The sequence below is a fragment of the Lasioglossum baleicum genome, chromosome 12 (assembly GCF_051020765.1).
Source record: "Lasioglossum baleicum chromosome 12, iyLasBale1, whole genome shotgun sequence".
NCBI lineage: Eukaryota > Metazoa > Arthropoda > Insecta > Hymenoptera > Halictidae > Lasioglossum > Lasioglossum baleicum.
The window spans coordinates 16134140-16161658 of record NC_134940.1 but is presented as its reverse complement, the minus strand read 5'-3'; the positions used below and the strand labels follow the sequence as shown (position 1 = coordinate 16161658).

General features: G+C 45.9%; 1 protein-coding gene across 9 annotated transcripts; it reads right to left on the bottom strand.

Annotated features, from left to right (window-relative positions):
* Positions 1-7365: 7365 nt before the first annotated feature.
* Positions 7366-27047, bottom strand: Ino80 (chromatin-remodeling ATPase INO80). Of its 9 annotated transcripts, none has more exons than XM_076435289.1 (24): positions 26752-27047; positions 26474-26687; positions 26041-26200; positions 25879-25958; positions 25591-25802; positions 25347-25520; positions 24982-25278; positions 24558-24886; positions 24285-24501; positions 24113-24200; positions 23273-24030; positions 22861-23153; positions 22492-22774; positions 22262-22405; positions 21941-22190; positions 21643-21770; positions 21477-21571; positions 20559-20631; positions 18961-19119; positions 18544-18646; positions 17985-18118; positions 17507-17689; positions 17075-17429; positions 7366-8786 (listed from the first exon to the last, which is right to left on the bottom strand). In XM_076435289.1, exons 3-24 carry the CDS (start codon positions 26172-26174, stop codon positions 8380-8382), a joined length of 4896 nt encoding a protein of 1631 aa, XP_076291404.1. In that variant the 5' UTR covers positions 26175-26200; positions 26474-26687; positions 26752-27047; the 3' UTR covers positions 7366-8379. The 9 variants fall into 9 exon arrangements, with proteins under 9 accessions (XP_076291404.1, XP_076291403.1, XP_076291402.1 ...); XM_076435288.1 differs by having other exon boundaries at positions 26470-26687; positions 26832-27047; XM_076435287.1 differs by having other exon boundaries at positions 26832-27047.
* Positions 27048-27519: the final 472 nt, after the last annotated feature.

Here is a 27519-nt window from a genome sequence, read left to right as displayed (position 1 = left end):
CACGATTTTAAACATTCATCGAGATTTTAGTGTTTAGAAGCCTGATAGATGTTGGAATGTTGCCATTGCTTATGCATCTACGACAAAAATGAGTAATTCTAAGGGTAATGATAATAATTATTAATAATTCTTGTCTCTGTTGACCAGAGAAATTCATTTTTATCGTGATACATTAGCATGAACAGAACACTAAGATTTTCAGAATGCAAACGGTCCACTTTGTCCAAGTTTAACTGCTAGTTTCAAATTGAATAACTTCTGCGATTCCGTAGGAATTTTTGAGGGCGATATTCGAAGCGTGTTCGAATAAAGAGAGAATTAACGCCGAAATCAAATAAAGAAGTAGTCCTCGGTGTTTCGTGTTTCGTAGAATGAGTGGACGGTCGGTTCGAGGCAATTGCGAAGCAAATGCTTGAATAAGGGTGCCGATAATAACGAGTGTAAAGGGAAACGTTCGAGCGAGTAAATGGAGCGGGCCGTAGCCAGACGAAAGATAAACAAAAGCCTGCTAGGGAAACGAGACGCCGATAAACGCGCGAAATTACCGGGACGGTGCAACGCGCACCTGGCAGCCTCTAAAAGCTAGCGCGACTCCGAAAATAACACTGCTGATAAACTCGATTCGGTCGCGTGTGTCCACGCCAGCCAATCCTGCGACCACAATTTATTTACCTTCCTACAACTCCATCTTAACAACCACAAACAAAATACTTGCCGCACCCTTCCAAACCAGTTGCACTCTGACTAAACAGAGATCGCTGATCAAAAATGTTTCTTCTATCTCGATTGCAACGAACCGGAGTCAAATTTGTTTTCTTTTTTAATAGGTTTAATGGGCTAACAATATTTTAAGATTCTTCTAATATTTTTACTGATTCGTGTTTCTTTCCCTCGCTTCTGTCTAAGATGCATAACACCCGCAGTCTGGTTGTCACATAAATACTTTTGGATCTTTTCGACATCTCTTTACACTTCTTAACCCTCATCCGTCCCTCATTTAGCGAACTGAATCTGTCCCTCGGTGTCAAATTGACACAGTGATAAAAAATCGATAAAATGACAAGGTAAACAGTTACTTTGCGATGTTTTTTTACATCTAGATTTCTCGGTTATATGTTTCGCATTAAAAAAATAAAAGTCACGAAGTTTCGGACAAGTTTACCTACAAATAATAGGACGGTACAACTTATTTCGGGAAAACTGTGTCAAATTGACACGAGGGACGGATGAGGGTTAATAAAGTACAGCATTATATCCGATCAATTATACAAATCTTGGAGTGGCTTCTTTCCGATCACAGTTATGCACGTTTACATCAGGCAGCTTAGAATCGCTTAGAATCGGAACGCTTTTACCTCTCAATTGAACTAATCTCTGCCTAATATTTCCGTGCAGCGGAGAAGATTTACATCATTCAATTGAATTTCCAGTTGCGTGCAACAGCCCAGGACAGAACAATAAAGTTTGACGAATGATTCCACTAGTAAAGATGCAAACGGGTGTACTCTGTAGGCCACACGAGGACCGACGAGTCATTATTTACAAGTTGATGGGACAAACGCGTCCCGCTGGTGGTCCGAGGGCTGAGGTGTTAAAGACGGGATCCTCCTGTTGGCCCTGAGACGTCGCGATCGTGACATCCTCCAGCGAAGGATTACCTGCCCGCGCGTTTATCCGCGATGTACCGAGTAAGATTGACTCTCTCTCTCACCGAAAGAGGAAAAAGGTGAGAGGGGAAGAGACAGAGAGAGGGAGAGAGAGCGTGAGAATGAAAGAGGGGGATAAAGGAGAGAGAGAAATAAAGAGACTGCCAAAGCCAGAGAGGAGCGGGACAGAGAGAGAAAGACGACGAGATGCATTGCACGCGCGGATGGAAGGTGCGGACGTACACCTGAGAGCAGGTGCATCGCAAGGTCTCGGTCCTCTCCGGTTCTCTCTTTCCCGTGCCACCGGCGGACAATCGGTTGATCCGAGGGACATAAAATCGATCAGGTTAGCTTTTCGTCAAGTCCTCCTCTTCCATTGTAAACCCTCTCCCTGCCTTTTCATCCGATTTCCATCCTTTCGCACAATTTTCGTCGATCATCCTCGGATCATGCGGAGTCCCGGACCGGGAGCTCCATGGATCTCGATCGAGAACGTTTTCCTCGATGTACATACCACTTTTAAAGGCTTCAAGCTCGATGATCTTCGGACGATGTCGAATTGTATATGTGTAGATGTATGTAGTACTTCATCTTATTGTTAGTACAGCAGTGACGAATCTGATTTGAGATTTAAAACTGCTTGATAAAAAGAGAAACAAGTTTGGAGCTAGTGGAGGCAATCGTGTGCGTCGTCGCATCTACAATCTTGTTTTCCGAAAGCGATAGCGCGAGCTCCACAGCGGGGTCGCTTGAGTAAGTCGTTCTGCCGTTTTCGACACGTCTGGCGACCGTGAAAAGAATCCGCGATTGATTGTCGCGTTCGACCTTCGCGAAACGGAACAACATGCGGGCACTTTATTCGCCATTAGCCGGCGCACGCGAACGAAGTCGCTGGTCGAAGATGCTGGTACGATCGGTCGCGGAATTTGAAAAATTCTCGGAATACCGAGCCGATTTACATATCGGTCCGCGTCGAGCACTCGACACCGACATCTGCTCGATATTCTAATTAGTCCGTTTTCGGTCGGTGTCCGTCTCTCTCCTCTCTCTTCCTTTCTCTCTCTCTCTTTCTTTCTCTTGCTCTCTGGGAGCGTCGTCGCCCCGTTTCAAAATCAAGCAGCTCCCGTCTTTGTTTATCGGGAGCCGCGTCAGATATTCCGAACACACCGGTGGACAAAAAGAGGCGAGCGAATTCGAGTAGAGAGAGCCTCTAAACTCGCCTACCGTGGTTGTTCCCTCGCCTCGCATCGACGGAACAATTTATTTCTCCAGCTGCTACGATTAGTTCCACTCGGCAGCTTTTAGTTTCTCGCGAAAGGCTCGGAAGGGCGTGGACGACGCTCCGCGCAGACGGCCACTTCTGTTTCTACTAGCTCTCGTTTTTAGCTTATACTCTTCTTCGTATTCTCACTCTTACCCTTGTTCCTACTCCGAGTTTCATAATGTTCTCGGAAAGATGCCGGATATTTTCCGATATCAATCGAGGGAACAAGTTACACAACTTTGAACAAATATCAAGCATTTCTCCCCGCTGCAATTCACACCGCGCGCAGCTAGTCGAATATCAAGTTCCTCGTTGTTCGTTATATCAACCGTTGCCATTGAGATTGTATGCATCATTAAATAATAATGCGAGAGACGCTCGGGAAAGTTTATACCATCCTAACAAAAACGACGAGAAAATATTTCAATTTAGAGTGATTTGATTAAACGAAGACGAACCTCGAAGTTGAGGATCGGAATCAAGCATTGCGTGTAAAGTTTTTCGTCCGAACTGTTATTTGTAAGATTACAGCTAATAGCCGTATCCCGGAGCAAATGCGTGGGCGTGGAGATCGGATAACGAATTGGTGACTCCGTCTTTGATCGAGCGGTAGAATGATCGGCTTTTGTCGAAGGCAATCACGCGGATGATGACGCGGCTACCGCCAGAACGCCAGCAGCTGCTTGTTCCCGTCGATGATCATCGCCCTCGGGTTTCAGGGTTTCGAAGTTTCAGGCGTGCTGCGTGTTGTCCTTCGTCGCGTTGCACTGGAATCTTGATTCCGAGGAATTCCTTCTCCTCCGATCGCGATGGAAACTCGATGCTCTTCGGGGCATTCTGGGCCGGCGTTTTTCCGAGTGACGACGTGGGTGAAGGGATTCCTTCGCGGTGACGTCGCCCGGGAATTAGGTAAACAGGTGGATGATTGCGAAATTGATTTATGATGGGAACGATCTTGCCAGCATCCTGTGTCGTGGAAACTATTGGTTTTTAGACAATTAACGCTACTTGGCTCCAATGGCTTCCATAATCCTTATCCCAATAATCAAACTTTTCTACGATATTCAATGCCGTTGCACTTTATAATTGCAATGGACATCTTTATGCCTCAAGTGTAGATTAACCTGCAATCATTCAAGAACATAAAAATAGTTTTGCTATTTGTCAACAAAAATATTGAACAAGTTATAAAAAGAAATTGAAAGTGGCCGAGTACCTGGTACCTTGATGTGACTTCGACTTTAAGCAAATACACGTTAGGTCTCCGCGTAAAAGTTCGCCTACTCTCCCCCGCGTCGTTGAATTACACTCTGATTCACGGAGCCCCGCAGTCTTATTGTTGTGCGTCGTTTCACTTTATTATCGGCGTTCGTGAGTTAAGAGCATGATTTAAGGGAGCCACGGCAACCGCAGACGGAACTGATAATTCAGTAATAACTGTTCCAAATGAATTACAGGCTTTACTACCGTCGCGTGCCCGTTTTCACGACGGGCGCGCGCGGACAGACCGTAGAAAGCTGCTCGACACCGAGCGGACATTGTAGAATAATTTTGATGGACCGAGCCCGAGTCTCGATAAATCAGCAACATCGACAGTGTTTCTCTCTTAATTATTCTCGGGTTGATTGTCCCGTTCCTCCCGGGTGGGTGGCATCGCTAGCGAAATAGTGGACCGTCTGGCCTTCTCTCGACATCTTCTACTGAAGACGCCAGTGTCTAGGCTGTAGCACGCGACGCGCTCTTTAGAAACCATGTACGCGAACGTGAAACATTGATCGTTCTAACGCTTCGTGTGCCAACTTTGGAGCCTCGGAACTTCAATCTTAAAAAATGAAAAACACAGATATTGTTACGCTGGATACAGATCATAGACAAACGCTAGACAAATCATAAATTCGTCTCCCATTTCTGGGCGGCAGTCAAAGTGTTAATAAATGTCTGCTACGTTGGAAAGAGTAGCAACTGCTGAGTTGAATTTGCCGCGGCAAGAAGCAACAGAACAGATTTGTCCAGCTATCTTTCGGAGCGCTGTTCGAATTTGCATGAACATCCTCGGTCTAGTTAACAATTAGCCACGGGATGTCTGGTACACGGGCGATCGTTGTCGTTCCCGATAATAAGACGCGTCGACGCGGTGGCAAGAAGCGGGCATCGCCGCGCCGTGTCCCCGCTAACTCCACTTCATCCATTATTCACCGTTCATCCATTTACTTCATTTAGCCCGTTCACTTCGGCGTATCGTTGCAAAAACCTGCAACCGAACACTTGTAATGCCCGCGCGCGGCGATGCCGGGAATGCGAGGCAGAAAATAACCACGCAGGAACGTTGTCGCCGGGAAAAATGTTTCTTCTCGTCGCCGATCCGCTCTGTTACGCTCCTCTCAGCTCCGCGTCGCTTCGTCCTTTACCCTGGGGCCTAATTAAATTGCCGTATGAAAGCTGATCGGTCGTTAAACGGTACGCGCCGGCGAGACACGAAAATGTCAGTTCTTCTCAACCGAAATTGCCGGGATCGTGTCAAAGTTTCTTTTCTTCGGTCGTCGAACCCAATCTTTTTCGACAGTGTCGGCACATTCAAAATGTATGACACAATGCACATCCAAAATGAGCAGATTCATTGTCAAAATTATCGCGGGGTAATTGTTGCAGTAATCAATTTTTTGATAAACAATTCTTCCTGCATTTGATAAGTACGGAACTGTTAATGTGAACTCCTATGTCGAACAGGTTCTAAAAAATAGTGATAAAGCATACCAGGATTATTGTTCAGTAAAGAAGCATGTTCAACAACATTACTGAAAACGCAGCAATGTTGTCTTTAACCTGTACAGGTTAGGTACATTAGAAAAATAAGCAGTTGTCTCGCTGTTTTATAAAAGAGAATTATTAATGTTAAGACTTACCTTGACCTAGATTGGAAGAATACCCACGATGATCTAACGATTTACAGATGATCGATGACTCCATTATGGTCTCGCTGAATACCGCAACAATCTTCTCGATAAACAGCTCGACGGATCCCACGCTAACTGGTTCCACATGTTCCTCGACTGTTTTCCGGAACTTTAAACTACGCAAACACCTAATTGTTTAAAATTTCTTCGGCAAATTCTCAAAAGATTGACACGGAACAGTAACGCGACGCTGTTTACTGAATTTAAAACGCAGTGATCGCTTCACGCGCAGTCTCGCCGATTTTCCGGTCACGTGACGCGACGCGGGAAACGAGTTTCGAAAGATACCGATTCAAATTCGCTCGCTATCAGTGCATTCAACAACTGTCTTTAAATATTTAAATCTTAGTCCTCCCGTCTTGCCACTGATATATCATACAATATTAAGTATAACTGCTAAGATATTTTCGTTGAAAGGTTACTATATAGGTTATGAGAAAATTGAAAATAGTAAAGAGATAGATAACCTATTTTATAAAGATCGTCTCTCGTTGACAAAAATATTGAGACGTACAATAACTTGTACGTGCAGTTTTGAGGAAATATTGCAACAAATTACAGATATTAGTTTATTTACCTTTGCTTCGCGACATTTTACGGCGGTATAATTCTTCGGGCTGCATCGATGACACGCTCCACTAGTCCTTCAGGTTCACACTGTATTCTGGGAATATTATTTTTGTACAACTTGCGAATAGTTGAAAATTTTTCGTCCGATTTTTCACGGGGAATTCAATATTTACTTCCTCTCAGAATATCCTGCATTTTAGACACGTTCGAGGAACTCGAAAATCAGCCTCCCTCGCACTCGCCGCCATGTCGACTTCCTGGTCAGGTGACGTGACGATTCGAACGAACCGCGAAAAATTCAAATTCGAATTGATCGTGTGTACGCTTCTCTGTATGTAAAAACGTTGTAAATACTCCTCGCTGATCATCGTATAGCAATTGAAAATCTACCAGCGCCTTAGTGGCGCCTCTGCTACATTTGTCCATAGGGACTCGTCGGAATATTCCTGGAAAAAGCCACCTCGTCGGCAATGAATCGTAAAAAGATACGTCGTGTTAGCATCGCCCTTCGTGCGATCATAAATTCGCACAGCAGGTGCAGAGGGACGGTCGTAAATCACGCATGCGGGGACTAATTATCGTAATTAAACCTGCGGATTTTATGCATTTATGGCAAAAAAAGCGTGGCGAAATACGAAAGCATAAAAACATTGGAAGAGTTAGTATATTTCTTTGAATGCTGTTTAAATTAATCCGCGCAGGTGTTTATTGCTTTGGACAAATTATAGGTCGTCGACATTTTTAGAATTTTGAAAGACTACTTAGAGGAACTAAAACGGTTTTATTTTTATTTGTTAAACTCATTGACAAGTTAAGGTGTTTTCAAATGATTGAAAAAAGAATGAAATGTCAATGTGGCTTCTCTCTCTCTAACAATTATACGATGCACAAGAAGGAACGAGATCAGGGTCGATCAATGAGGAATCACAGGTTCTCGGTGGACATTCGAATCGTTTATTGCTAATATAAATACCATTCTCTTACAAATCGAGTCGGCTTGATGTTTTCTTCGTAACTCGCATAAAAAATATCGTCTAACCGAGCCTGGCTGCGAAACAATGCTACGGATCGTTGACGTGTCGCGATACGTCGAGCGTGCGGTAGAAACAGAGAGGAAGAGAGAGAACAAGGGAAAGAGAGAAAAAGATGAAGAAGACGAAAGTGAACGAGAAAACTCTACATCGCCGATGTTGTCTCTTTGTCGCTCGATCGTAGATCGCCTGTCATCGTCGATACGTCGTCCGGACTGAACGTTTCACCGGCGAATTCAAACTAAAAGCCGTTCTCCACGTTGTTCGACACTCTGCTGGCTCGAGTCCGTCGCCGTTCTCGCGATCCTCCCCCGGAATCCATGATTTCTGCTCGAGCAGCGATTTAAGTACCTAACGAGGCGGCATTTCACATGTCTCTGTACAAATTGCCTAAACGATCGGAATCCCTCGGGACCGGGCCATAAATATCGACAAGATCCGCTTTTATACAATAGTTTACAGTGTCTGACGCGTTCCCGAAATCGTTTCAAGCGATTAAAATCATCGATTCGACGTGCCACGTTCGACAACGCCCGCTCGAAAATACTCTCGGGCAAGAGATCCTCATCAGGATTCCGGCTGCGGACCTCGATGTCCTCGAACGATTGTTTCTCCAAAGTTATTCCGCCGCCCTCATCACCGAACACAGAATCCGCGAAAGGTTTTGGCCCAGATGGAGACTCGAACACGCAAAATTCGTAACTCGGTCACGAGAATCCTGAACGTCGTTCCTCCGCGGAAACTGTCCACGAAGAGGGTGTCTTCGGTAGTACGGCTGTTGCTCGCGAACGATGATCGGCAGGCTGTCCAGGACTCGATGAGTAGAGCGACAAGTCCCGAGCGATCATCCAGTGTCGCGACCAGGTTCAAGAGTCACCCTCGAGGATCACCCGGAGGAATTCCTCCTCCGGAAGCTAGGAGGATCCGCGCGGCTGCTGTTGCGTGTAGAAGCCGAATGGTCTGGACTCGTTGGCCGACGAAGGGAACGAGGAGCCGGCGTTCATGGTCGCGGTGGGCATCGAGGACCCGGACCCCGAGGAACGCTGACCCGGTGACTTGTGCTGGTTCACGGTGGCGATAGTCTGCTGGGACCTGAGCGGCACCGGGAGCGGCCGCTGGACCTTCCTGCCGTGATGGTGACCCGGAGTACGGTATCCTTGGTGTCCCGGGCCTGTGGGTCTGAGCCGAGGTCGGCCGGGTCCTCGGCGAATGGCCGGCGGGCCTCCTCTGCCCGAAACAGAACCCAGAGACCCTACCGGGCCCAGCGGACCCACCGTGCTGGGTCCGTCGCCCTCCGCTGGACCGGACGATCCTTGACCTCCTGCAGTGTAACACGAGTTTCTTTTATTCTCCTCGCAAGAGCATCGACGCCTCTCTAATTGGTCGCCGGTGTCAACGGCGAGCAGTTAGAGCGGCGAGGTTACCGAAAACATTTCAACGCTTCGATACCGTTACGACGATACGAAATTATGACAGCAATGAAGTCGCCCAACCCCGATATCCCGATATCACAAAATCAAGCCTCGACGGTGAAACCAGCGGGCCGAACGACGCGATCTGGTTTTTATCGAGGGCACGCGGAAGAGCGGAACACCTCGAGCAACAAAATTTGGCGGGAAACGGGGCCCGCAGGGCGTAAGTAAGTACGTGCTCCCGGCAGGCAGCTTTTCACGATTATAATGGCAGATGCAGGGTACGGTGTAGAGCCCTCCGTTTCACGTGGAGTGGTCTGACCAGTTAATCGGTTATTCACCGGTACACCGCGACGCGGCGGGGAACGAGCAAGACAAACTCCCGAGGATCGTGCCACGGCATCTATTCGACTGATCGTAAGCGCAGGAGCCGGCCGAAGCTGGAGGGTGAGCGAGAGGGGGAGGAAAGAAGAATTTAATGAGATAGCGAGGGAGAAAAATCGCGGCCGGAGAGGGTGGAGAGGGAGTGACAGAGGGTCGAAGGTCAGTAGCCGAGCAAGGATGTACGAGAGGACATTACCCGTCTCCTTCCAACCAGACACTTTTCTCGTTCCTCGCACGCTCGTTTCCTTCCTTCCTTCCTTCCTCTCTCGTTCATTTTTTCTCTCTTTCTTTCACTGCCCCTCTCGTGCTCGTCGTTCCGAGTCGTCGACATTCCTTGGCACGTTCTCGAACCTTTCAGGAGCCACTCTTCAGCCACGCTCTCGCGAAGGAACCTCTCGGGAGCAGCGCCCCACTCGCGGAACAAAGGGTGGGAAAAGCTTCGCTCCTCTGGGAAGCACGTCGTTATGCGCTTTCGAAATTCTACGCGCGATCGCCGGCCCGGCAGATTTATAAGGGAGACACGGAAGGAGAGGCCGCGAGCGAAGAGAGGAAAGAGGACGGTCGTCGGAGGATTCCGCCGCGGAGATTCTCGAGGCGCGGATGAGAGACTGCGGGGAATAAAAAGGACCCTCCGCGAGATTGCTCGTCGTTGTCCCGTTCGCCGACATTTCTCGAGACTAGTCGGAGGCTGGGGAGCAATTACAGATAAGGAACTGAACGCCACGCCGCTGCCTCTGGCCTCCACCTCTGCCTTCGCCTTTGCCACCGTCGCCAACAATCCGGTGAACTACGGACCCCACTTGTACCATGGAAGGGTGGTTGGAACGCCGAGACCGCGATCAGCGATTTCGGAGATCGTTAACCCGCTCTTGCTCTCTCTCTCTTTCTCTCTCTCTCTCGCGCCGAACAGGAACAACCAACCGCCCTCCGTACCCCTCCCTCGATCTCTCATTTGTTTCGATAACGATTCCTCTCACTGTCTCCCATCTTCCCTGCGCGCAGCAGGAATCCTGGGCAAGAACTTGTGCCTCTCCGAAGGACGAGTAAAATGAACTTTAAACAATAGTTAGGCGCTGTTCGAATTAAACAATGTGAGAAGAGCGATTTGCGATATGCGGTAATGTTCCGAGCAGCGCTGGTCCCATAAGAATCCTTGACGCCACGGTTCGGAGTTAATTAAGCACCGTAAATCGTCGGCCGCTCCAACTCGAACGCGATCGGCCAATAAAGCGTTAGGTGTCCGGAGGATGCGAGTAGGCCCTCGATCTTCCGTCTCCGGTTATTACGGCGACAAATCAAGGCGATTCGTTGTTCGCATCGGCGCGGCGAGGAGTCGGAGGAAGGATTTGTCGGCGGCCGAGAGGGACCGGGGTCCAAAACTATTTCATTGTCCCCGCTTTAGAATGCAATAATTTTCTCAGGCGGCGGCGGCGGTGGAGCGTCGTGAAACACGTCGAAGGACGAGACGCCGGGGGGCGAAGGACGGCCTCGGGAAGAGAGTTCGGCTGTTCCCTCGGCTGAGATACGGCAGGATAATGCGGGAAGATAGGACGGGGCAAGGATATTGCCAGCCGGACGGTCGGCATTCCGCGGATCCTCGCGTTCCATTCGCCCCTTCCAGCTCTACCTCGAAACTTTCTGCGGACCCTCGTCTCTTTGTGCGGACCCAGCGCGAGCGTCTCTATCTCCCGGAGATGATCTCGCCCACGCGTGATTCCCGACCGATTCCCGCGGGAACCCGCGAACCACGCACCATCTGCGAAAATATTTCCGAACGGTCCCTGCCCGGTTTCAGCTCCTCCGAATTCCCATAACCTCGCGATGGACGAGGCGCGATCAGAAAAACGACTCCATCAGTTTCTTCGAATCAGAGTTGGGCAAACGCTGGTCACAATTATGATTATTGACTTTTAAGCTCTACAAAAGTGACTAATCATGAATGACTAAGTAAATACTCGAACGTGACTATGACTACATAAGTATTTGAGCGTAATGACCAATGAATAATGACTAAATTTTTATTAAGGGTGAATATTGAATACTGACTACAATGGCATAACTAATGACTAAATACGCAATCAGAATTTCATTATGACTAGTGACTAAAAATGGTTATAAGTTAAAATAAGACATTCTAATAACAAAAAAAATATCCTATTAGTTAATGAACATATAAAATACAGATTATGACACGTTTGGTCACTGCAAATTCCGATATATTTAAGTATGTATACATATTGATGTATGTTAATCGCACAATAGTGACTGATGACTAAAGATTAATGACTGATCATTTAAACTAACTAATGATTAATCATAACTAGTAAGCAATAACTAACGATTACTTAGAGTAGTGACTAACTAGTGCCATGTAGTTATGACTAACTAATCAAAAAGTTTTAACTAACCTTTTTTAAGTTTTGACTAACAATCAATCAAATTATTAGTCACTTTTAATTATTAGTTGATTTTTGCCCAACTCTGCTTCGAGTCATACGCGACTCGTTCAAAAATGCTGCAATTGGTCGATTGCATTGGATAATGAGGAATTAACACTATTTTGTATACCTATCCGGATTTATTCTTTTATGTAGAACCACCCCCTTTTTCTGTTGTACCACTAGTCACTCTCAATGCACGTTTGCAGTCTCAACCCATTTTTACTTAACCTTTAACTACTCGCGCTGGTGTAAAAAGTACACCAATACAATAATATATACATATACTGTTAAGATTCAGAACACGAGAGAAGACTAGCGGGAGGGGAACGGGGCAAGAGGAACGCAAAGGCAATTTTCTTAACCCCTTCCCTGCCCGCTAGTTTTCTCTCGTGCTCCGCACAGTACTCAGTCACACAGTGATACATGTGGTGTACTGAATACACCGCGGGGATAGTTACGTGAAAATTCAGGGCGCGGGTAGTTAGAGGTTAATACTTTAAAAGGTGTCTTTGGTAGAAATAGTATGTTAAACAAAATATAGGACGAAGAATTAAGAACAAATAGAGGAAGGCGGGGGAAGAGAAACGAAAACAGATAAACTCCTCGCGCCACCTATAATTACGGTTTGAGTAGGGCCGTCAAGGTTCCAGACAGAAATGTCCGGGTTTTAGTGCCCTCTGTCCCTAGTTAGCGATTTTACAGCTGGCAGCCCTAAATTTAGCCATTTCGATTAATCCGAACGATCTCGGAAGGACACCAAGTATACTTGTTCGCGAGAACGGTTGGATGAAAGGACCGTTCGTTCAAGTGCTGGAACTAATTCAATTTAATTCGACGATAACCGAGGGAGGCTGGAGTGAAACGAGATTCGCGCGCGCGTGCCATTTGAATATTAAACGATTCAATTAGGCATCGATTACGTCGACAGCTGAATTTCAACGATGTCGCCGCATCGAAATAAAATTGGTAGAAACGTTCGGACGTGATCACTTGTTAACAATTCGTAGAAGAAAAGTTCTGTTTCGTTTCGCGCCGCTTAGGAGTTCCAACGATTTGGAGACTAGTTAGGAGTATCGACGTGACCATACTCGCCCCGAAATGAACCCTTTTAGTGCCGAGCAACGATATATTGTCGAATATGTCAAACCGACGTGGGACCGCTCGACACTAAAAGGGTTAAGGGTCGCGTTAGACAAAATACGGGAAACAGTCCGTCGACGGAGACTATTATACTTTGAACGGCGACGGCGAACGTGTCAACGGAGTAAACAAATCTTTGTTTCTATTCTCGGTAAAACCACCCCCGAAGCAGGTCTATTCGCATAAACATCCGCAGCCCGTTTATAACTTATTCGCGACGGTCCACATTGTTTCCAAAAATTCATTTTTAAGGTTTCGGCCACGATTTGGAAACACTGTGCGGTCATTGGCAAGGTCTGTACAAATCGTAATCCCCCCGCGGATGCTCCGAGTCTCCGCTTCGCGCGATTTACGAGCGGAAAGGGCGATCCAATCTCACGATTCGATCGGGTTTCGCCGGAGAAAAGAATCGGCGGAACCAGAAACTTGTCTCGCAGCACTTGAACCGCGCGGAATTACTTTCCGTTTCGCGACACGAAAATATCGCGGGGGTGACACGGTGCGGTACGATAAGGCACGGCACGGAAACCAACCCCCTCGAACCCAGACCTCCCGCTGGAACCCATGGCCAGGGTTATCCGCCGCGAATTATGCAAATATATCCGCTATCCCTTATTTTCAAACGAGCACCTATTTCCTTTACGAGAGCGATCAGCTTTAATAATAATGATATTAATAATTTTCAGACGTTAATAATATTGACTGACATTAATTTGATGACAATCATTTTAAAGTCAACCCTCGGAAACTCAGAAATTCGGATACAAATCGCAATTATTGCTCCGCTTTATATGAAAACGACGATTTACTGTAATTTCAGGGGATCTCCGATGACCCCCGTCGGCGTTCAACGTGTTAATTACCAGGCTCCGGGATGTCTCCGCGCTTTCCAAAGGTCAACATCCGGTAGAACAATCGTTCCCTCTACATATGTCGGGTGTGCTCGATCACGTTTCTGAACTTCGTCTCTATCGAAGCAGAAGGGAATCTGGCGTGCGGAGTCGCGCTCGAAAAATGCGAACGCGAGAGAAGAGAGGCGTCATATTACTGCCTTTCACGAGTGCATCCGCCACATGTCCCGCTCCTGTTTGCGAAATGCATCGCGCCGTTCGTGCGCAGCGTGACTCCTGCGCCTCTCGATGCAAGAAACGCGAATTAATGAATTCCCAATAGAAACGCGCGACGGCAAAGAGACAGAGGCGCGCTCGAGGATCTGGAAATTATACTTTCTATGCATTCCGGCAGCGTTTCCGTGGGCCAGGAGAATTCGACGGTAAAAAGCGAATTCCTGGAATCAGCGGTGTGCAAAATCAGGATACTGTCGACCCGAGAGACGAGGAGTGGATGCCTTGAGCGATTAAGGTGGAAGCGAATTTGCAAAATCAGGATCGTCAGTCCGGGAGATGAGGAAGTTACACTTGGACTAATCGAGGGAGAAAACGAAGGACTCGCGAAAACACGGTGATAGCGAACGCCTAGCGAACCAGGTAAGGAAGCGATAGCCGAATCGGGAGGCGAGTGCGTGGCCAAGAGCAGGAAAGGGGAAGAGGGAGTAAGGGGGCGAGCGAGTTCCAAAAACCTAAGAAGAGCATCATCGATCGCAGCTGTCGCCTTCGCTCCGCACCTGCTATTGTCCGCTCGCCTTCCAGTCGACGACAACCGGGAGAAAGAGGAAGAGAAAGAGAGAGAGAGAGAGAACAAGAGAAAGAGGTGGAGAGGAGGGTATAGGGAAGGAGACGACCCCCTTTTCTCTCCTTTCCGTATATGTAGCACGAAGATCGTACGCGCGAGCCTCACGTTACCCGCGTAAACTCCCGGTCCACGTGTCGTTGCGTGAGGGCCACCTACTCGCTTTCGTCGGTCCTCCTTCTCCTCCTCGTTTTAATGCAACATCCCCTGCCCTTCGCTTCGCCCTTCGTACCCTTGTCGCACGTACGCGCGATCACACGCCGCGCCGTTTACCGCGCGGCGCGACACAATGCGTTATGCAACGCGTTGGAACGCCTGTGCAAGAACGACACCCCTGCACGATTGCGTTAACGGACAGGAACGAATCGAACAAATCGATACTCCTTTTTATTCCACTCTTCTATTCGTCAGATTCGATGAAACTCGCACGAAGATTTCTCTATTCAACGATTCCTCCATGTGTTACTTACGCAAAAGCTGGATCGTTTTCGAGGGTTGACATAATGGTCGAGGATTGAGAGTATCAAAATTGTTATTCAATTACTCAGCATCCGACGATTAAATTAAGGATGTTCTGGAGGTACAATGGGAGACAAAAGTACAAGAAATTCGAAATCCATCAATATATTGGCAATGAAAGCCATTCATGAGTATATTTTGCATTAAAAAAATAGATTAACTTAGAAAGCTTTCGTGTAATTAGTGAATTTCATGTTATATTTATTTTTTAATCAAATTGTCTTCATATTACTTTTACGAATAATTGAGCCCTCTGATTGTAGCTATATTCAGTGGTCTACACTCTACACAGTTGTCGCGATTCCATGCTAGTGAAATGACAACGCGATAAATTTGAGGTTTTGTAACAGTCTATAATTTCTTGCTCTGTAACTGTTTAGTGAATCCTAATAAATTTTGAACATAATTAATTACATAATTTTTACTACATATAAAAAAACTGGAGTTCCTAGTTGCGTTTTTTCAAGGTTTAAATAGGGTTTGAAGTGGAATTTTATGAATTCTCCATAAAAAGACGTGTAAAAATGTGCAAACTTTAAGTTGCTATAATTCTTAAACGGTGCAGTGAGTCCAACCCAAATTTTGGTAATTGCATTAATTTAGTAAGAATTATATCTCGTCAAATTTTCAAAAATTTTCTTGCGATTTTATACATATACCTCCAAAACATCCTTAAACGAACAGCTGCTACATTGGAAACAACAGAAAGCCTAGCGTGTCTACAAAAATAGATGAATAATGCAATGATATAATTGTAAGAATGGTCCGTGGTCTTAGGGTGAAATACGAGATAAACAAGTGAGCCAGTGGCGTGCGTCCCTCTCAAAAAGATGACGTCGGGGGAAGCCACAACAGTGGCATACTGCAGCTACCAGATTAATGAAACTGTTATTGCTAAATCGCTTTGCTTTCGACTGAAATATACTTGAACGAGAAAGGGAAGCCTCTATCCAGTCACCGCTAAAAAAATTGCGTTATCCTGATCGGTTTACTGGAGCCTGAGGCCGTCGGTAATCAGGAATTCGAGTGGCCCGAGGCCGGGGGTTTCATCGTTCCCTAATTAATTCCCATCGATCATAAAAAGAGAATGTAACGAGTGCCCCGTCGTCCCTGAAGACGCGCACTCGTGGTCGTTTCAGGGTACGAAAACCGCGAGCGAGTCGGTTATAGTGAGTCACCGGGGGGGGGGGTGAATCTCGCTCGCGCACCCTTGCCGCTTAGGCTCCTTAGGAGCGTCGCCAACTGTTCCCCGCAGATGCACTTGCTCTCGCGTGTACCCGCGAGGGAATTTCGAAACCCGGATCCACGGACCAGGGGTACTTTCTCTTTGCGCTGGGGGATCCCCTGAGAACGGGGCCAAACGTTGCAACGGGGGCCCCCGGAGCTCTATGAAAGAGTCAGTGGGGATTAACGGTGTATCGATTCCGAGGGTGCGTCACGAAAAGTCATTTTCACCGTCGCTTTCGAACCTCGAGCCCTACCCCCGCGAAAATCTCCGACTAATCCCCTCTTAGCCCCCCCCTAACTTCCGTGGAACCGTCTCGCGAGTGAGACTTTTCGAATCCCGAGCAGATGCGGGCTTCGTGCAAAACGAATTCCTCTCTTTCGACCCCGTCCGATGAAGCCTGATTAATCGGTCGCCGATATTTCGCGCGCACGATAAGGTAGCGAAACTTGTTAAATATTTATATCGGCGTCGATATACTACGGAGCGATAGAAATCGAGACTGTTACGTATTTATCCGACTCTGCCGTGACCAGATCGAATCTGTTCGACAACTGTCGTGACAACGGAATTGAAATATTCATCGATAGACGCGGTTTGATCGCGCACGACAGCTTCTACCGCGCGGGGACACGCCTGAACGTCCTTGCGGAGAAAGTCTGTCGTGACTCGGGCAGTTATGGTTTACGTGGAAAAGTTCCATTCACGGCCAGATGCAATTTTTCCAAATATATGCATATCTGCGCAAAGCGAACTCTGGTCAGAGCGTTTCTACAAGGACCTCTGGTCCCGTACTCACCATGCTGAAGAATCTGGTCGGTCGTCGCGTTGCCACCGGTGGGTGACATGGACGCCGGCGACTGAGGATCATTCCCGACGGTCTTCGACGGTGGATGAAGCAAAAGAAGACCCCTGCCTTTGCCCCCGACTGGTCCTCCTCTGCGAGAACCTCGGGGCCTGCCTCGTTTACTAGTTCCCCGAATCGTGGGTCTCATCCGGACACCAGATCCGCTGCTGAACGAGACATGGTGGTCCAGACGATTCACCTTGACCGGCTCTCCGAACTGGCTGACTCGCAGTTGCCTCGAATCGCTGGAACTTCCCACGACAGGTCCGTCCACGTCGACGACCAGGCCGTCGTTGCTTGTCTCGTCCTGAACATAATTCGAAAGATTCCGTAAATGCCTTGATTCCCAAACCAATTCCAACGATCGAACAGCAAACTACGCACCTCGGACTTGACCGGGCTGGTGGGCACGCTATAGTCATCCGCCGTTTCCAGCATCTGTTGATTATTGTTGACGAAGTGCGCTTGAGCGCCACTCGTTTGGTTACCGTCGTTCACGTTCGATTGCACGGTGTCTCCGAGCCTGTCGCCGTTAGCGTCGGATAGACAAGGCTTCTTCGAGTCGGCCTGGAACCAAAAATTCCTCACTTTTACTACAGCAATATTGGACTTCGACATAAGACAATCAATGATATATTTATATGATATTTTATTATATCATCTATCAAACATCTACAGGATCTATCGAACTTGCATTAGAAGGTGTACCGTGAACTGACCTGCATAAATCAAGTCCGAAAGTAGAGAAGGGGAAGAGCAAGGTGCCTCGACGAGTAGTAGGGGAGAGGGAAAGCGAGGGAAAGAGGGAGACAGAGAAGGAAAGAATCGGGACCGATAGCGGCTTTAAGGGCGCCATGCTCACCTTGACCGGAAGCGCGGTTAACTTCCTTTTCCGGTCCCTCTCCTTGTGGTGTAGGCTCGACTCGAGCCGAGCATCCTCCGCGTGTTGCTTTCTTTCCTCGCTCCGTTGGCTGTCTGAAATACAGGAACGCGGGCCTGTACACGGGGACGTTCGTTGCTTCTCTTCTTATTATTATTCGTTATTAGGGCATTAGCATAACCTAACGAGCATAATGTAATTGCATTCACACACCGACAGACAACACGCTGCTACCCCCCTGTGCCCCCGCTCCCACCCGCTCTTTCACCGAACGCGTTTCAGCACACAGGAGTGCAACCCAAATCGCGCTTCAGCGAACAAAAATGCGAGACCCGGCGCTCTACGACGTATTTGCATTTCAAACTTTCTTTCAACGAGATTGCGGAACACTGCACCGCGGCCACGGGCGGCGGGATATTGTTCTCAGACGGCGTAAAAATCTCCGAATTATCGCAGCTCCTAGTTTCTTTGAAATCGTTCCCGTCTCTACACACTATCATTCCGAATTCCAACCAAACTCTCGCCCCGGAAAATCTCTCACATTTCGCTTCGATCTCCTCGTCGTCCAGCAGCAGAGAAACGACCTCTTTCGGCTTCAAAGTGTCCGGCTTGAAATTTCCGCCGCTTATCACCATGCGTTGGATCTGAAAAGAAATCGATATTAGCTAGCGCCGAGGCAATCGCTTTGCTATAATTACAGTAGGTTCTTTTGCTTTCGGATAACCAGTACACGATTCTTATAGGAAGTCCTTCTCCCATGTTTTACCTTTAGTTTCCCAGAAATTTAATTTTGAAAGATATATCTGAGAGAACAAGAACTTCTTTCGAAGTTCAATGTCTCAAAAATCGGGACTGATGGAGCGACTCTCGGATTCGTGTTCAGCGCGTCGATATGTATGAGGTCGTTCACTGATTATCGATACGCAAAATCGGACAATGTTATTATTTCGCCGCGAACCTCGCTCTTCTCCCGAGCACGTTGTAGTATTCTCTCCTCGATGGTTCCCTTGCAGATCAATCGATACACCGTAACCTGTTTCGTTTGACCCAGCCTGTGGGCGCGATCCATCGCCTGCTGATCCACAGTGGGGTTCCAATCGCTGTCGTAAAAAATCACCTGCAAAATGAAATCATCGACTAATTAATTCTCAGGTAACTACAAAGCGTCTTTATAGCGATATCGGCCTCCACGGATCTGTGCAGCGGAAGACCCAAATTCGGACGTCTATTGCGTGACGTCCTAAATAGGGACAGTTCCACTCGATATTCGAACCAGGGCATATGCAAATGCATTCGGCGACGCATACCTGCAGCCCACCCCGGTGCAGTCTAATGCACAACAGAATGCAGTTTCGGCAATGCAGGGCGAACGACCCTGGCCAAAAAATCGTATATCGATTCCGCCATTAATTCCTCCACCTGGTTCGCCCGCACCCTCGCCGCTACCAACGGGTTTCGATAGCCGAACCCTGTGCCAATCGATAGCCTATTCAACCCTTGGATAGCGAACGCCTTTTATGATCGTACATTTCTTTCTTTCTTTAAAGGTCTTAATAAGTTCAATCTGACACACTCCTCAAAAGAATTAAGGGATCAATTGTGCAAACCCGAAAAATTGGTCCCACTTTACGTGATCATAACTCCGTCAAAAATTGCCGTATCGATATCGTTAAACAATGGTTTGAAAGCCTGAAAACTCTAGTTTCAGATGCTCTGTTTCAAATTGTTGATGTTGGTTTTTTATAAAGTTATAGCGAGATGAAGACAACATTGACGGTTAACAAAAATTTTGTGCAACTTTGAAACATCACACGGGGAGCAACAAATTTTTTTGATAAATCGCGTTAATATCATTTCGAAGGGCTATCTTTCCTGTGTAAATTGTGTGGTTGTTGAATATTGTGCGATTTTTTTTTATTCGAGTTATTCAACATTGAAGTAAATATGGGCTTTTTAACTTTAACTGGCTCCAGAAAGCGAAAAAGTTATCGTAGAATCTTGTACAAAAAAGCAATGGAAAGAGCGTTTCTTTCTCTTCAAGGCACTCCTATTGTTTTTTCAATTTCATTAACATTTCGATATACCAGATGTTTCTGAAAATATGTTTATAACATAAACACGAGTGAATGGATTTATTCCATAATTGTCCAAAGTTTTTCATCGTTCCGACGCACCTGGTAGCATTGAACGAATCGCCAGCAGACTGAAATCCAAGGGTTGACATAAAGAAACATGTTAGGCACGAATACTTCGGCGAAAAGAATGTATAAGGTTCGATTACAGGCAGAGTTCCAGACTTGTTAAATCGATGACACCGGGACCGAATGTCGAACGACATTTCCGTGATTAAACGTTGTCTCCTGGCCAGACAGGATCGTGATCTCCCCACACGCTATCCGTTCGCTTCCCGATATCGCCTCCCCCGTTGCCCCCACCCACCGGCGAATTACGATTGCCCTGAATATCAGAGGCGGACAAGCCTGACAACCTGGCTCGCGAAGTCCTGCGCGAATACGTACAAGGTACGGTTGATAAAGTAAGGATAAGATTACTGACCGTGTCTGCGGCGGTGAGGTTTATTCCCAGGCCCCCGGCTCGTGTGCTTAGCAAAAAGACGAATATGTCCGCCCTGAAACATGAAACAATCCCTGCAGATTGAACAGCCTGGTGTGTTTCCTATGGAAATTAATTCGAAATGCTCCGTGGCCGCACTTGAAGGATTTCCAACGCCCACTGCGAACCGAGCACGAATTTCGCCATTTGGCTAGCCACCCTGCACCACCGCGTACCCTAATTCCCGTAGCATTTCAATGGTTTTTACTCCGTCCAGTTCTTTCTTTCGTTCTGGGCTCGATAGGCCTTTTAAATTTACATTTCCTTCGTCCGTTCGCAGAATGAGAAAAACAAAAAATGCATCGGTCTAAATTCGCTTGGCGTCGATCGGTACCAATTACTTTCTTAAATAATTATTTATTATCATATCCCAGTCGTAACATTTTGTTTTGATGGTAGAATAAAATTCAAGTAAACTCGTATTTGTGAGTAAATATTGTCGGCGAAGTTCGGTGACGATGAGGAAAGAGTGGCTCGTATTATTAGGAGAATAAGGGTTGCCTTTGAGATTTTATCGTGATTAGAATCATATATTCGAGTAGGGTAGCCAAAGACGCAGCTGTCCACGAGACGGGGACGCTTCCCCAATTAATTCGCGTGTTATTTATGCGCGAGTGAGCCGACGAACGACATGCTAAGAAGCTGAGAGCGCTATACTCGTGCGTCTCGAGGCGAAGCCGGTGCGCACTCTGAACAGCACCGAGAATCAAATTTATTCGGGTTATTAATGATCTATTCTCATTAAACGGATAGAGAGCGCTCGTTTAGATCGACCGATATATTAAATTGTTCAGATGGTAGACGACCGCACCGTGAAATTCCTCCAAGACTTTCGTCTAGAACAGCAAACAGAAGCATTACCGTTTCTGGAAATCTGCTACCATGTCTCGTCGATCAGAGATCTTCGAGGAACCGTCCAATCTCATGAAAGTGTGTTTCCTGTGATACATATACTCCTGTAATAAAAGCACGATCGTTTAAATCGGTCGAGGGATCGTCTGGTTTCTGATTAGTCGATTTCGTATACCTCTAGCAAGTCTATCATCTTGGTCATCTGCGAGTAAATGAGAACCCGGTGACCTTGTTCCTTGAGACGTCGCAAAAGACTGTCCAATACTGAAAGTTTGCCGGCATCCGTCACCAACGTTTGCTTATCTGTAACGATACAAAACTAATTTGAACATTTTTGTGCAGAAGATTCTCTCAACATTTCAAGTCAATCTTTTAAACGTATATATTTTACAGCGCTTATACTTCCAAAAAATGCAGAACAAGAAAAACAGTTTTGTGGAGGTGGTATAATACTCCCTTAAGAAAACACTAGCCTGGTACTATGATGGTCGACCAGCCATTGATCGGCGTGCACGCGGACAGCCCGCCTTGAGGTTCAACGGAGAAGGTCGGCGTTGTCTGCATTATGCGAAAACTGGTGGCTCCTTGCGAAATGGAGAGAGCTCGCTCGCAACCGAGCCACAGAAGCTGCTGGCCAAATTTCCCACCGCATTCCTCGTGCCTCCTCCACGCGCACGCTGCGCCACTATTACTAACATACAATTTTCGAGGACTAGCTTGAACCTGGAATCAATCGGTCACGCGTCAATATAACTATATGGTCGCCATCGGTATACATGTAATAGTCGACCAACCTTAGGATACGTATCGCAGATAAAGGATGGAATGGTAGTCTGTTGGCAAAGTCTCATTATCGGTGGTCTTGGGAGGTGAAGATGCTCCGGGAGCAGAGTCACCTTCGAGTCTTCTAGTTCTACTTTGGTAGACGGAAGTATTCTCTGTGGAAGAAAACGAAATGCTCGTGTACATCTGGCACGCTTGTGACTTACTTTATAGCGAGAAGGATCGATAGAAAACTATGAACCTTCATGGATTGATTGGCAGACTTCTTGCTGCTACGCAGGATTCGATGAGCAACGGTTTCAGGCATTGAATGAATAACGTGTGTACTATGCGTATATACAGGCTCTCCCTCGATAATCCTCCCTGTGAAAATTAAGTCCTGCAATGCTTGCGACGAGGCGTCGGTCTTCCTTGGCAAGAGGAACATCTGGTTCCTAGGTACATCTATCCTCTCGTCGACGTTCCAGTCCTCCCAGTAACGCGCGATTTTGATCCGCTTCTCCGTCAATGTCGCGAGACATAATCTACAGGATCACGGTAAATCGGAGATCAAGATGGATGTACATTCGGTGTAATACACCGTTCAATAGGAAACACAGGTGTCGCGTACCTGAATAAAATACCAATGATGAACACTTTGTTCATTTCCATTGGGGTCAAATTAATGAATCTACTAAACGAGAAGGGATTTTGAGAACTTTCGCTGCCATCGTGAAGGGTTCGATGCAAATGTTCGGTAGCAAATATAAACAGCTTATTATACAACAAGTGATCTTTGGATGGCAACGAGAGATGCAGCAGTCCCTCTATATACAATAATGCTGGCATTTCGAAGAACTCGGTGTGCATAAAGAATGGAGATCTAGCATCTCTGCGCTCAAACAGTTCTGGATGATTGCAAACCTGAAACAGATTTGTAGATGGTAAATAGGCTTACGGGACGCGCCAATTAAAGAAATGGTTGAAAATGATTGAAAATAGTCCTAAGCCTAGTGTTAAATATCCTGCTGGATGCGACCTACCTTTCGGAATTGCATGACTAGATTCATAAGATTTGATGTGAAATTTTTGTCGTTGGTCGCGGTGTCGCCGCCGCCCACCGTGTAGTGTAATAAATCCTCTATCCTAATCTTCTTTTTCAATGCTGAGTATAATAATTTTTGTCTCGTTGTAAGGGGGCAGTACACCATCACTTCTATCTTGTCGGACAACTCGTTCTCCACGTCCTTCTTTATCCTCCGCAGCATGAACGGTTTCAAAATCATGTGCAGCCTCGACAAATGCTTCTCGTCGATCCCGGTTTTATTTTCAGCATGACTCTCTATGTCTTTCGAAAACCATTCGTTGAATTCGTCGTGGGAATCGAACAATGTCGGCATTATAAAATGCAGCAACGCCCACAACTCCGCCATGCTGTTTTGAATCGGTGTGCCACTGAGCAACAATCTATTGCGACAACTGAACCCGAGCAACAATTTCCATCTCATACTGCTGGTGCTTTTTATAGCCTGTGCTTCGTCCAGGATCATGTACTGCCATTTTATTCTGTTGAAGTATTTGTAGTCGGTTATGACTAATTGGTAGCTAGTGATCACTACGTGAAACGAAGCCTCTTTCGTATGCAGATCTTTAGTGTCCCAGAACTGTCTCAGTATCTTGCGTTCCTGAGGATTGCCCCAATACGGAACCACTTTAAACATTGGCACGAATCGCGCCATTTCTTGCTGCCAATTGTGCAACGTTGACGCAGGGGATATGATCAGAAACGGTCCCCACACAGCTGCGAATCAATACGAAAACGCCAAAAAGTCAATAAGCTCGCGATACGATTTCTATAAAAATGCTCCCTCTAAATAACTTACAGTATCTTTCAGCGACATGGCATAAGAACGCTATGGATTGTACGGTTTTTCCCAATCCCATCTCGTCCGCCAATATTCCGCTGATTCCCTGAGGAGATACCAAAAATATTTGAGCATACGTTCATTTGATTTATCAATAATTCGTCACATACAATAAACCATATGAACCGACCTGATCATATAAATTCGCTAACCAATTCATCCCTTTCAATTGATAACCCTTCAGATTTCCCTTGAAAATCGAAGGCTGTGGATGCTCCAATGTTTCAGGAGTATCGCTAAGTCGTAATTCTTGGGACGCTGTAGCGGTATCGAACTGTTTCGCTCTAGCTTTCTCATTGTCAAATGCTTCGGTGGCATTCCTCTTTGCTTTCTGTTTCATGATTTCACTAAAATACGAACGAAATAATACGAGGGTACAATCGACTTTGTACAGAAATGTTACCTATCATAATCGTCGATTCCAAGAAGTCTCGGATTTTTCTCTTCGTCCAATTGATTTAAAATTCTCAACTGTTCTTCTGGCGAGGCTTTCCCCAATTTGCGGGACATGAAGTGAGCATACAGTTCGGTCTGTGTAATAAGAAAATTTAGTTTCCTTTGCTGTCGTTTCGCCTCGATCAGCTCGACATCCATCTTTCTCTGTTCCTCAGCCTCCTTTTCTAATCGTCTCCTGGTCTCCCGCTCGACGCGATCGTAACGTTTCCAATACGACTGCATCTCCCTCGTGAGGCGCTTCGCTCTCCATATAGTCTCCTTCATGTTCTTCTGCGACTGGAAAGTGAAAATATCATGTTAGATTTCTCCAATTCTTCAAATACACGCGGCTAATCTCACCGACTCAAAAATCCAAGAGTATTTCTACTTACTTGCATAGCCTTTTGTCGCCAGTATTTCATACAGTGTTGCGCTACTTTCTTACAACTAATTAACATTTCCTTATGATTATTGGTTTTCGCTCTTTGTACTTTTCCCAATTCTTTCTTAGACATCATCACCCAAATCTTCCTCCTCCTCATCGCCATTACCTCCGGGCTTTTGTTATTATGCTTTTTCCTGCCGCGTTGCCGCGGCTGGTGGCGCATTATTGCTTCTAACTCGGCTTCATCCAGTTCTTCTTCTCTGGGCATCGTACGATCCCATTCGTCCTCTGGATATTCCCCATCCTGGAAATCAAATACGACTAATTAATTGAACCGCGAACGGTACTGAAGCATCTCATTTATACGCTTACAGGATAATCATTGGATGGTCTGTGTCGGGGGACCTTCTCCTTCTTGATTTTCATGACCTTCTTCTCGGGCTTCTTTTCTTTCTTCTTTTTATTACCGACTATCAACTTTTGGTGTTCTAGAAATCGATCATAGTTTGATAATAAGCCGGCACTGTAGTACTGGTACTGTATATTCTGGAAACAAACGTTTCACATTATTGCCAGTTCTATGTATTTCAACGGTCTTATACAGACTCAATTTTACCTCTGGTTTCTGATAGAAGCGACCTTGATACTTTTTTCTAAGTATGTGAAACTTTAGCATGTCTTGAAAATCTTCTTCCGTGATGGGAGTATCTGTGTCAGATCCTGATGCCGAACTATCCGATGAATCGCTCAGAAGAATATCTTGCAACCACCTGCGTTCCTCTCCCACACTTGACATATTATACAGCCTTAATTTATTAATTCTCTCCTCTGTAAAATGAATGATCGTTAGTTCCTTGCGCAAACCGAGATACTTGATTTCAAAATACTGATGAGATTGGCACACCTTCTTTTCGGATCAACACGTTATCAAGGTAATTGTCCGATCCTTCAGAGGACTCTGACGAAACAGACTTCTCATCCTCGCTAGAAACATTCATAAAAACGATAAGCATCCCTGTACGTTTGAATCTGTACAGTTCAATTTTATTACTGATAAAAGAGCTACCTAGCTGGATCTTGGAACAACTCATTAATTTGTCTCAAGAAGGGCTGTACATTGAGGCTGCGCTCCAATCTTTGCAGATGCAAAGGAGCAGCCATTTCTGCTTCCAACCTCATTGTGCGTGCTCTATCTGTCATTACCAATCTCTAAAAAATTCCACAACCTGCGACAATAAGAAAAAGTGCTATATAGGATGGTCGCCGGTAAGATTCATTAATATCGAACGCGACCTTTGTCATACTCCTTAAACTACATCGCATTAAGTGATTTCTAACGCATAAGTAAAATCTACTGAAAAATACAAGCTCGGTCAACCGAAGAAAGCAAAAGAGAGCATTGGAAAAATAAAATAGCAGTGACAGGCCAGTTGTCAAGGTAACAAATACTTTGTCTACAATATATACACATATATGTATATATATGTATACGTACAAACCTAATTCGATTCTGTGATTATTTTGACATTTCATTAAATATGTTAAATGACTCCGATGATGCGTGTGACACGGACGACAGGAAATTTTTTACATAATTGGTACATAGCGTGTCGGCGAAACGAAAACGTCTATCTTGCGTTCGGAATTAGTAAAACATACAGGATTTTCCTCCTTACTGCATTGCCACGGTGATAGATTGTTTTTTCGTGTTTCCTGTAACGGGCGATACATGTTAGAGGCGTGTAACCGCCAAATAGAATCGTGCGTAACCAATTACATTATATAAGGTGAATGACACGGCGAATCGAGCTTGTGCGGTTATAATTTTTCGCGAAATATTCGATAGTTTTGGATCACCTTCGGTTTGGTTAGAAGCAGCCCCACTTATTTAGCACGTAAGATAGGGTCGATTGCGAGAAAACGATTCCCTTTGCTCACATCGAAATTGGGTGTATCGGACGAAGGGAAATACATAGTAGAAAGAAGCCTAGAGAACGCAGACATTTGGCGTGCCATAAAACCAGGGCAGGGATAGGGCATATTGTTGGCCACCATTTTTGTTTTCAATAGGTGGCGCCAGCCTAGCCAACCTACAGCCAACGATGTCTTTATCAACGTTTATTGCCGACCAACAAATTTTATTGTCAAGGGGTTAGAATACAATAAATTTTCCAAAAATTCGACCATTTTTCCCTCGGCGGAATCGATGATTTGAAATCTTGAAAATGAAACGCAAAAGGACCAAGCTTTTTCGATATACAAGCCAGTTTTCGAAAGATAAAACCGGAAGCATATGCGTACACCTGTATTGTATATTAACTTTAAAAGCGTTTTTCACAAAACAACATTTCTCAAAACGATATAGAAAATTTAAGAAATTTTCTTTGTCCAATCGTTTTGAGACTTGGCTGTTGTGTTTGTTACAGCGTCATTCCGGCATCGTCATTCAGTATTGCAGATTACGAATCTTCGTTCCAACAATTTATTTCGAACTAAATTACATACAATACCAAATCAATATTCACTTCGAGACTTATTTATTTGG

Excerpts from the sequence above, each read along its gene's own strand:
- Ino80 (XM_076435289.1), bottom strand. The coding sequence starts at position 26,174 with ATGACAGATAGAGCACGCACAATGAGGTTGGAAGCAGAAATGGCTGCT. Across the intron at positions 18,647-18,960 it reads GTGCTCGGGAGAAGAGCGAG|ATCCAACGCATGGTGATAAG; the intron begins GTTCGCGGCGAA and ends ATTTCTTTTCAG. Across the intron at positions 18,119-18,543 it reads CGAGGAGATCGAAGCGAAAT|GCCCGCGTTCCTGTATTTCA; the intron begins GTGAGAGATTTT and ends CCCCGTGTACAG.